Below are 11,686 nucleotides of genomic sequence, written 5' to 3' on the forward strand. Positions count from 1 at the left end.
TGGCTCATTTTTCTTCCTGTTCCAGACATGGATGAACTGTAGGGAATATGCTCTATGAACTATGTTCTCCTTGGATTTGTTGAAGTAGTTATTTCCCAATATTTCTTGATACACCAATACTGAGAGATTACATAACTTAATGTTTTCTGTTCTAAAGTAAATTAAATGTAAACTGGAATTGGGTTTTGGACATGTTCTGACTCTACATATGTCTCTTACACTGCAACCTGAATACAGTCTTACCCAAGTAGGAAGGTAAGTTTATTTAAGCAATATAGCAATAGTTCATTGTCTCCATGAAAACTACTTTGAAAGAATTTTAAGAGGTGGTTCTTGAAAAACCTTGAGGTGTTGGAAGATAAGCACATCTCTTTTTATTGCTAACAATAGCAAAAAAAATGGGAGAAAGTTACACAATTATTTTTACAGTTTGATCCTCCGACATCCACTTGAGCCATAGGACTCTTAAAAGTATGATATAACCAAAAGTCTGTGGTGTTTTTCCTAACAATACTGTTTAAACAGATGCATCTGCAGTGATTGTCAGATGCTATAATGACTACTGGAGTATACCTGTGCGAGACTTACAAAGATTTCGTGGTGCTACTTGATCTCTTTTCTGTTTTGAGCTCCATTCTTCTTCCCTCCCAAACAATTTTGCTTCTTCCACTGTGTTTTGTTTACTCTTTCTGCACTGTTTCATTGAACTGATACTTGAATGCAAAGCTTACTGTTAATAAAAGCTTCAGACTGCTTCCCTCTGCTTCAAAATTTTTATAAAGAGCACTGGAAAAACAGGATAGGTTACTGAGGCAGTATAAACCTAGAACCTAGTATCTCCTTATTTTGTTGTAATTAGTTGAAGCTAAAATTTAGCTAATCTGTGATCATTTATATAGATCTTTCTCCAATGACATGAAGATGAAGCAATGTTGAACATGTTATTTCATGTAAGAATTCAGTAGTCATTTGAAAACTATCCCAAAAAGTCATTAAAAAAAGAAAAATAAGTCATTCAGTTGCTTATTTAAGCAGATAGAGGGTAAAGAGCTGGAAGAATAAAACTAAATCTGGAATGTGGTAGCACTAGTTCCTTGGAAGCAGTTGATAGGCCATTAAATATGATCTTGAAGCGGGGGGGAGTCTGTGAGAGCAGCAGTGAATAATTTAATGGAAGCAGTGACTGAATGTGGAAGGGAAATATATATTGAAGGAGAATATTTACAGAAGTGCCCTGGTTTTAGCAAGCTATGTTCCAAGGGAAAGCAGCTGCTGAAAATTGGCATAAATACATAGCCGGACTAAACAGTGAAGACTAATGAATACAGAGGAAGTTATATGTACCTAAAGGCTGTGAAGTGGGTTTACTGTATTATGTATACTCGATGAGAGGAGTGTGTACTTCATTTCCGTTAAATTAATGATCAGACTGAAATGACAGATGGAAGTTAAGTAACTCATAGAAGTTCTTTGACTTTGGGATATTTAGAGGAAAGGCATAATCAAGAGTGCAAATGCTGTGAGAAAATTGGGAAATAGCAACTTTTGTACAAAATGTACACAAATAGTATTAAAATACAACATCCCTCATTTCATGTGTATGTTGGAAAATAGTAGAAAATAGACTCTTGGGCATGTGTTTATTTGCTTGAGAGATAAGATAGCTTTTAATCATCTCAGAGGGCTGAGTATTGGATCTGATTGGTGCCAGCTAAACTGAGATATTTTATATAAATGTTTTACATATTAATGCTATTCAAACCATTTTGATGTGCAAGTTTAAGCAAGAGTGTATGATAAATACTACTTATTTTGCTCCTACTATGGAACAAAGTATAAGTCTTTCCAATCTGATTAAATTAAGTTAGTATTTCATGCACTGATATATCGGTGTTTAGCTTTGGATCTTTGGCGTTGGATTTGCCTTCCTCCTTCCCCCACTTTGGCTCTTAGTCAGAGTCGTCATTAAATGTTTTTTCATTAAAATGTTTTTTATCAATGCTTTGACAGTATTTACTTTTGCTTATACAATGGTAGTCGGTCTAAGACCATGATAATATGGTTGCTTTAATTCCAAGTCTGCCTGGTTTCTGCAGTGTAAGAATCAAGCATATATTGACTTGATTTCTGCACACAAAAGCAAGTGCTAGTGCAAGACAGGCAGTGACACTGGGCAGCTTTGGATACAAGGGCTGGCCTTTGGGTCTTGCGTAGAAGTTAGGGCAAGTTAAAGAGGCTCATTAACTATGAGCTAAACAAAACATGAACCAGGCTGTCAAAGAACTTTTTCTTTTTATTTTTCCTTGTTAAATTTGTCACATCTGGATACGTCCACCCATTTCTGCCTTTACAAGAGGTATTGGTTCTTTGTACTATGGGCTTTTTTTGGTTGTTTCTTGTAACTGCTTTCGGGGTTATATTTTTTCAGTACCTGAAACACTTGCAGGGCTCTATGTGCTTGAGAGTTTCAAACTCCTTGACGCTGCGCTCTGCATGGATTTTAAAGGCACTAATATGCTTATTTTGAGAAGGCAGAACTCTCTGACACTTAGAGGCAGACATATTCTTAGTTGGTGCAAAAGTAATTGTGGTTTTGGACCGTGAATTTTAAATCATTATAACTAGACTCAAACGCACCTTTATTAATCAAAATAGGATCCATTACAGTCAACACATTTTTGCCAATAATAAATAAGTTTGTTTATTCCTGTAGCATAAAAATCCATGCTTCGGGATTCGACACACTCTTGGAAAGCATTTTCTGCATCCTGCTGGTATTGAAAGATTTTTCCCTGCAAAAAGTTGTCAAGATGCTTGAAGAAGTGACATGTGAATATGGCAGATGAGGCAAAACTTTGTAGCCCAGTTTATTCAACTTCTGAAGTGCTGGGCGATGTGCAGTTGGGCATTGTCGTGGAGAAGAATTGGGCCCTTTCTGTTGACCGAGGCCGGCTGCAGGCTTTGCAGTTTTCAGTGCATCTCATTGATTTGCTGAGCATAACTTTTCAGGTTTCGCCAGGATTCAGAAAGCTGTAGTGGATCAGACCAGCAGCAGACCACCAAACAGTGACCATGACCTTTTTTTGGTGCAAGTTTGGCTTTGGGAAGCGTTTCGGAGGTTCTTCTCTGTCCAACCACTGCGCTGGTCATCACCGGTTTTTGTACAAAATCCACTTTTCATCAATCCATCACAATCCAATCAAGAAATGGTTCATTGTTATTGTGTAGAATAAGAGAAGACAAATTATGATTTTCTTGACTCTTTTTTGGTCAGCTCATGAGGCACCCGCTAATCAAGCTTTTTCACCTTTCCAATTTGCTTCAAATGCCAAACAACTGTAGGACGGTCAACGCTGAGTTCTTCAGCAACTTGTGTAGTTGTAAGATGATCAGCTTTGATTGCTCTGAACTGGTCATTGTCAACTTGCAATGGCTGGCTGCTATACTCCTCAAGGCTCTCATCTCCTTTGTGAAACTTCTTAAACCACCATTGCACTGTGACATTCCTTAGTAGTTCCTGGGCCAAATGCATGGTTGATGTTGTGAGCTGTCTCCACTGCTTTATGACTCATTTTGAACTTGAATAAGAAAACCACTCAAATTTTTTTGTCTAACATCATTTCCATAGTCTAAAATAAATATAAAATATACAGCGAGTAATAAGTCGCTAGCCAAAAAAAAAATTTAAAAAAACCCCATAAAGCAAGAAAAGTGCATTAAAATGATGCATAACATAACCACATTTATTTAAGAATGTATTCCAATATCAAATGGAAAATTTCAATAATGCAAAAACTTCAGTTGCTTTTGCACTGGCCTAAATACATCACCACGCCTTACTGTTTCCTGCTTCTACTACTTAATGACTCCTGGAATATAAAAATAAATCCCCACTCTATAAAAGGTTACCATCTGATGAGTTTAAAGTCTTAAGATAAATGTGTGCACAATATGTGAATTATTTGGAGAAAAAAAACAACTCTACTTTTGTAAAATTATTGGTAACAATGGCAGTGTAAAACCCACAGAGAATGTTAAACATCACATAGAATATTAGAAGGAAAAAATACTCCCTGGGAGATTTAATGTTACAGATATTTGGGTAATATCTTTGTGGACTCTTTAATATGGGCTGGATACAACATTACATTATTAGAGGAGTTGAGACTTGAGATGTATTCTGGTATTGCTCACAGAAGGAAACGAAAGATGTACAAGGATGCTGTTAAATCTTGCAAGATGTACAATTACTACTTTAAACAAGCAATTAACTTATTCTCCAATTAGCTTTAAATATGTTGTGTTAATACCATAGACCAGTCACAGTAGGAAAGTATAAAATGTCAAACAGCAGATCAGTTCTTAGTTGGGAAAACAACTAAATCATTAAGTGTGCAAGCATGAAACACAATTTCCTTCCAAAGGTGTTGTTCAAACCTATACAGAAGAGCAGTTACACTCTGCTAGAGCTCTGCAGGCAACACGGTGAGTCTTTTAGGACCGTTTGAAAGTTGATGGTTGTTTTAAACTAAGGATTAATTTTTACTAGAATCAATACCATGTGAATGCTGATACCAGCTTCTACAACTCCTTTCCAAAACGTCTTCAGAAGGGCAGGTCCTTCAAAGTGGCAGTCTGGATCTTATTTCTTGCTTAGTCTGTAAATGTGCTTGGAAGACACTTTAGAACACTTAACTTACCCATTTTATAACATGGTTTGGTATGTCAGTTTGTCAGGATGTTGCCTCTAATCATTCACTGTTTTTCCAGAATGGAGAAGCAGATATCACTTTATGATTACATATTTGGTTTATGAAGCCACTTCAAATGTTCTCTCCTTTGTAGTATGAATCAAGCCCATTAATCTGATGGGATCATCATGAATAGCTTCTACGTTTGCTGTGTTTTCAGCAGCTAGCTGCTCACTGTTGAGATAAATGCTAACTTTGGAAGCCGTCATGGTGGGGTTAGATGATCTTTCTTCTTCATCCTCCTCTGATGAAGGGCCTTTCTTTCTCCTCGGTTTTCTGCGTTTTCCCTTGACACTGTGATCAAGTGAGGCATAACACATCTGATTGGCAGACTCCACCTAGATGAAAATTCACTTTAACGTTCAGTAGTTATGCTTGCTTTAAAATTATGTCTAAGACTTTGAGTATGTCTATACTGTAATCATAATAGTGGCTGAGGTTTACCCAAATTAGCTGTAAATGAACTCATTAAAAGTACAAACGATTAAGCTGTGGCAGCACAGAAAACAGACCAACGTAACCTAACAGTAAATGACTCATGTTCTTAGGGTAGTGGCAGCTATTATTGGAAAGATTCACTATAGGAGTGAGAGTACTTTATCTAATTGGTCCAAGTTCTTTGGGATGTAAGACATTATTTGATCTGGTTTTCTTCTTACTGTTGTTCATTGGTTGGTTGGTTTTTAAATTATAATCCAGTTACTAGCAACATTTTTCATAGGCTTGGTCTGTGCAGAAAACGAAAGATGAGTGATTCTTGTCTGTAAATATGATCTCATTTCCAGTGCAAAATGTATGCTTCATGTGTCTTTTCCCTGCTTTTCTCTGTGTTTTTCAAGCCAAATTATCAAACATTTTTCATATTGGCATTTTCATAGGTTAGTCTGTTTCTGTGAAGTTAATAAAGCAAATGTCTAGATTTAAAAAGAAAAAAAAAAAAAATTTCCACCACCTGGAAGTATCCTGAGAGAGAAGTTGGAAATCAACTCAGAAAATTGATGCTAGGAATGCTTCAATTACAGACAAATTTCAGCTGAAGGTTGCATACTTTTAGGCATCCAGGTGTCTCAACAAAATATAAAGCAATACAAAAACAGGTGTTTATTTGTTAAGGCATATAGATTTTGTGTCGGGCAGGAGAGAGCCAGTCAAACTCATGATTCTCAAGTGATGCCGCTTGTGTTTTCAGTTGACTGATGTCCAAAATAAATACAATTAATTCTTTACATAAGCCATGGCAGTAGATATAGGCTCAATTCAGCCTGATCTGCATGCCTGTGTCTGAGCTTTATTATGCCACATGGATGGAAATGAACTGTCTATAATTCTCCTGCTCCCTTATTAATGACCCAGATGGAACAAAGGGTCGAGTCCGTGCTTAAATTTCTTGATGAACTAAGACACTAATGCATGGTAATTTTTGTGATGAGCAGCGTGAAGATTTTTGTTATATATTGTCATGGGATACACACAAGAATTCTGAGACAGACCACATTACCCTAATTCATAAATCCAGAATTAAAATTAGAGATACCTGTAGTTGGTTAACTGGCCTTTGAGGCTGGGACTTCATCTGCTCGTAACAACATTCCTCTATAATTTATCAAAGTAGAAAAATGCTTTAGTTATTAAGGCACACCACTGAGTCTTAAAAGATCAAATCAGCAGATCCTCCCTGTTACAGAACTAATTTCCCCCAGTTTGCTTTGGTAGAAGTTTGTTTTGTTTTGAAATCACACACAGATGTCTTTCTCTATTAACAGAAGGGCGAATAGCTAAGAAATTCAGACGTGCATACTGTGAAAATGAAAAGCATTTTCTGTTCATATGGATGGAAAGTTTCTCATTATTCACTAAGTGGGCATCATTTTAGACTGCTAGGGGTACATCTATATATATGATAATAATGTTTATAAATATATAAAGGGTGGGTGTCACGAGGATGGAGCCAGGCTCTTCTCGGTGACAACCAACAGTAAGACAAGGGGTAATGGGTTCAAGCTGGAACACAAGAGGTTCCACTTAAATGTGAGAAGAAACTTCTTCTCAGTGAGGGTGACAGAGCACTGGAACAGGCTGCCCAGGGGGGTTGTGGATTCTCCTTCTCTGGAGACATTCAAAACCCGCCTGGACGCCTTCCTGTGTAACCTCACCTAAGTTTTCCTGCTCTGGCAGGGGGATTGGACTAGATGATCTTTTGAGGTCCCTTCCAATCCCTAACATTCTGTGATTCTGTGATTCTGTGATCTTGCAATTAGAGGGTAACCACATACTGATGTATTTTTCAGCACGGGCAATCTTCTATTGGGCTAAGAAAGAGGCTGTGAGTTGCAGCAACTGGTGATTAAATTGTATTCCTGACTCTACTTCCAGTTTTCTGAAAAATCCGGTGCAAGTCATCTTTTCATCACATATCTCATTTTAGCCATCAGTAAAACAGATTATTTCCTCACAGTTTTCAGACTTTTGTAGTGTCAATGCATTTGAGTGTTGGCTTAGTTAAATTTATGCAAACCCTGTATGAAAAAGTTGACTTTGTTGGATTTTTTCCCTGCAGTTCAAGTACTTCGGTTTAGTTTTGATAATCCCAAAGAGAACTAGCAAACATTTGTGCTCACATTACTTAAATACTGCTTTAACACCATAAGGTCTTTGAGAGACATACCCTCAGCATATCTAGCTCTAGCTGCAGTTTTATGATGCTGCTGCCTTCTCTGCCAAGGATTATTAACTTCAGCCCAGTAAGGCAGGGAAAAGCTGTGTCTGCCCACCATTTAGCCACTGGGCTTGTTCCAGCATATTTGTCAACATTGCTGATGAACTGTGGACAGCCACAACAGAGAACTGGTCTGTATCTGTTTCTACCAGCTTCTATGGGAGCATTGACTTCGGGCAGAGAGCAATAAGTGTCTTAGATTGCTCTACCTGCGTGGATCAAGCTGTTATTTCAACCGGTGCAACTTTACATGAGGAACAGCTCTTGTTTTTGAGATATTTGGCTGAACAGGATCATTTGGACTGTAAAAAATCCAATTCAGTATGAGATCTGGTCTTACAAATAGTAGTGCAGTATGATGGTTGGCAGTTCTATCCCAAGTAGGTATTAATTACGTGTTGAGAAACACAGAAAGTGTTGGTCAGTCAGCTTTCAACTACACATTTATTACAGCCTCTGAACAGACACGTGTTTTTAAAGTGAAGCTTACCTAAAATATCTTGATTGAGATTGCCATAAACTGGATCGTCTTCTGTGTAGTAGTCATCATAGCTAGAAGGGCAATGGAAAAAATACTTTTAATTCACAGAATATGCTTTATTTAGGGCCTCACTGTTCTACTTTAAACATTTTACACACATGTAGCAACAGCAAGCAGATTGTATGTGATCTAAAAAACAAGACCAAGCAAGTGGGGGGACACAGTGCAGAAACGGCTATGTGACTGTTCTGAAGAGAGATTTGTTATATAGCCAAGAATAGAACTCTTCTTTCCTGGAACTTACTTAAGTATAAAGCTAATCTCAAGACCACTAAGCTACTGTTTGATGTAGTTCTAGAGATATTATTGATCACTGAAAGGAATCCACTTCATGTCCTCTGAGCCCGCTTTGCGATACAAACTAAAGCACTAAATGGGTCTCTTGTGGCAATGTTCTTAAAAACTCCAGTCTCGATTCAACTAAAGTACTTATGTTGACCCAACTAGAGAAGACCAAGGTAAAGTTCAGCTTTGGATTCTTAGCGGTATTCTGTGTTTTATCAGCCCGTGTTGGTTGAAAATATTTTTAACGATGTTTGTAAAATGGGAATTGTTAGTGGGAAGCACTGAGTAACCTTGTTCCTTTTGCATCCATGTACTGTGCCTTGTCAAGGGAATGAAATAATGGAATCTAACACCACTTTTACAGTGATATTTTTCAACTGAACAGGCAGTAATAGACAGAGACTTCCCAGCTTCAGGTAAATTTGTAATTGAGGATTGGCTTGGGGAAACAGGTGGAGGCTTTTGGATTTTTATTTCAAGGGCCTTTTATATTTGGGTTGACACAGGAGCCATTTCCTTTTTTACTATGGGATAAGAGAAACAGACTTGTAACAGATTATGAGGTATCCAGCAGCTGTATACAGACTCCGTTTTATTGCTTTCGAACATCATGTGTAAAATAAGAGTAAGAAATGTAAATACATGTTTTTATATAACTTATTGTTTTCTGATATTTATTTTAAATTATACACTTACTGAGTTTGAGTGATAGTAAATATTGTTTTAGCTCAATATCTTGCACTTTAGTATATAAAATTATCATATTAACATGCAATTATTTCTTTGTTGATAAAATGACTGGAGTACATCTCTCCCACATGATTTTTGTTCCTGTTTTCTTTGGATTTTTTTTTTTTTTTCCCCCACAACCAGCGTGTGCTCTGATATTTCCAGGCAGGCTGCATGAGATACTGGATTTTTCCCTATGCTGTCCCGCCAAAGCCTTCTGTCATTATTTATTGCTTATTTCAACCTTTCCAGAAAGAAATATTTTATCAAACTTACCTTGGACTGTTGTCTTCATAGTCTTTATACATTTTAGCTGGAAAAATTGTTTAAAAAAAATAAAGTTGAGAGCAAATGAAACATGCTATTTTTAGAACACTTCAGATAATTGTCCAACTGACGTGCTTTTGATTTCACTGTAGACAGTAAAATTGAAAGCTCTTGGCTCTGAGGACCTTCATTTGTCCCCTTGCTTTTCACAAACACTTTTGACTAATACAAGAAATGTTTATGCGTTACCCTGTGCTGTGGCTGCAAAGTCCACATTAGTTTACAAGTCCCCAAAAATGTATTGTAACAACTGCGATTAATTTCTTATTTCCTCCTCCTTCTGCTTCTACCCCATCTTTTTCTCCGCCTAGGGAGGTGCATCATGTGTTTATATTACAAGGTGAAGGGTTTATTTATTTTGCTAGTTCTGCTGCTTGTATCTCTGAAAGAGAGATGTATATCCTGTGACCACGGAGAAAAAGAAACTGAAGCAGAGAGGCATTGGCTCCAAAGAGGTTTGTTGCTGGAGCTTGATTAATAACTCAGGAATGTCTGACTTTCTATCTTCTGCTCCAGAACTCGAGAATTTAGCACAGTAAGCTCCGATTACATGAGCAATGCAACATCAGCCAACCTTACCAAAACCTTGCTCAAAATTAGTTTTGTAAATGACTGTGATCTTTCATCATGGAAATACCTGCCTAGCAGTACTAAAAGACAAACCAAAAAGGCACTCCCTCATCCCACAGCTCTCCAGCAGCTCTTTTAATATCCTGTCATATTCTAATTCTCTTGTACTTGGTGAGTTCAGTTTATAAGCATAGGCCTGTTTATGTAGGTTACGAACGTATGTGTGTTTAATGGGGTTGAACCCACCGGTGTTTGCCTGAGCACCCATGTGCATATAGCACAGGTGCAGTTTTCCCTGTGGAAATGCACTTTTTCTCTGAATGGGAGTGGTGAGGATTGTGCAACTTAAAAACTACAGAATTGCATGCATAAGAGATTTTGCACTGGCATCATCAAATCTGTTAAAAGTCATAGTTAATTTTAACCGAAACGAGAGTATGACTGTAGTCACCCTCTAACGTGAATTAAACAAATCAGTTCCTTATTGTGAGTGACACATTGACTTAAGAGCTACATTAGCATCCCATGATGAAAAGCAATTTGGACTTCTTCAAAACAAACTAATTAAGCATAAAATGTGTATGAAATCTGGAATTCAAATAAGCATTCAGGAATTTTGGGACGATAAAATTTTCTCAAATGTATTTTGTGTCAGTGCAGCTACTTAAAATAATTTTTAAACTAAAGTAAGAATAATAACCAGTTACATGAAAAGTACACTTTAAAAAAAGGAAGTTACAGATGTTAAAAATGTACATTAAAAATACAAATTTAGCCAAAACTAAATTTCTCAACTTGTACATGTTCTGTTGGTTTTTCTTCAGAGAATGGATTCAGACAGCTGTGTTTGGCAGCGGATTGGGCAGCTAGCAACCATTGTATAATCATACCTGACTCCCCTAAAAATGTTTGAAAGTTACATCCTCTCTACTAGAACCATTCTTGCCAAAAGATAATTAATCCATTTGTTGGCTTGAAATCTCCCAGCAGTGATGGCTTTCTCTGCAAACACTTTAAACACTCAAACTCCATTCCTTACAGAAACACATGACTTACCTTGCTTCTTTTTCATATAGTGTGAAATGTTCAGTATCAACGAAACAATGAGGGCCAAACTCAGAAAGACCAAAACTCCCCAGACAGAAAAATGGCAGTCCATTTCTGCAACTGAGAGAAAATAATTCCATAGTTTGTGTTGTCTAACAGTTTTACTGTATTCTTTGTGGTTGGTTGATTTTTGCTTTCTGTAATTGAAGCTGCTATTTTGTTGTTTACTCTCTGACAGCCATTGCTATACAAGCTAAATAATTAATATCGAAACCAGACGCTAAATAATAAGAGAGCAACGTCAATAAGCTGTTAACAGAACTACTATTTCATAGGAATTCAGCCAAAGGTTGGACTATAGTTTACCTGTAAGATGCAGTAAAAGTCAGAAATTGATAAAGAAAAAAGTCAATAGCTTTGAAATTATTTTTGTAATTGTCTTTAACTTATTATTTGCAGTAAATTTTGGGCTCAATTCTGGAGTTCATGAATGCAGTTCTTAAGATTAATTCAGTCAAAACAACTTCACTGGAAATGTCTCTGAATAATAGCTAAGACCATCAGGTTTTAATTCTCTCTGCAACAGATTTCAAAGGTTGGTTATGTCTTTTCTTGCATCTCCTATTAAAACCACTTGTACTCATATCCTCACTCTCCTTCCTGAGAAAGTAGAGGTTGTAGTGGCAAAGGATGAGAAGTGGCTGGGAACCAGTGAACCCT

General features: G+C 37.0%; 1 protein-coding gene across 1 annotated transcript; it reads right to left on the bottom strand.

The window, feature by feature from the left end:
- Positions 1-4,810: 4,810 nt before the first annotated feature.
- Positions 4,811-11,078, bottom strand: LOC136003160 (T-cell receptor-associated transmembrane adapter 1). Its single transcript, XM_065658506.1, has 5 exons — positions 10,976-11,078; positions 9,299-9,335; positions 7,958-8,019; positions 6,286-6,344; positions 4,811-5,089 (listed from the first exon to the last, which is right to left on the bottom strand). Exons 1-5 carry the CDS (start codon positions 11,076-11,078, stop codon positions 4,811-4,813), a joined length of 540 nt encoding a protein of 179 aa, XP_065514578.1.
- Positions 11,079-11,686: the final 608 nt, after the last annotated feature.

Source organism: Caloenas nicobarica, chromosome 1, assembly GCF_036013445.1.
Source record: "Caloenas nicobarica isolate bCalNic1 chromosome 1, bCalNic1.hap1, whole genome shotgun sequence".
Classification (NCBI taxonomy): domain Eukaryota; kingdom Metazoa; phylum Chordata; class Aves; order Columbiformes; family Columbidae; genus Caloenas; species Caloenas nicobarica.

Excerpts from the sequence above, each read along its gene's own strand:
- LOC136003160 (XM_065658506.1), bottom strand. The coding sequence starts at position 11,078 with ATGGACTGCCATTTTTCTGTCTGGGGAGTTTTGGTCTTTCTGAGTTTG. Across the intron at positions 8,020-9,298 it reads TATGAAGACAACAGTCCAAG|CTATGATGACTACTACACAG; the intron begins GTAAGTTTGATA and ends TTGCCCTTCTAG. Across the intron at positions 5,090-6,285 it reads GGCCAGTTAACCAACTACAG|GTGGAGTCTGCCAATCAGAT; the intron begins GTATCTCTAATT and ends ATTTTCATCTAG.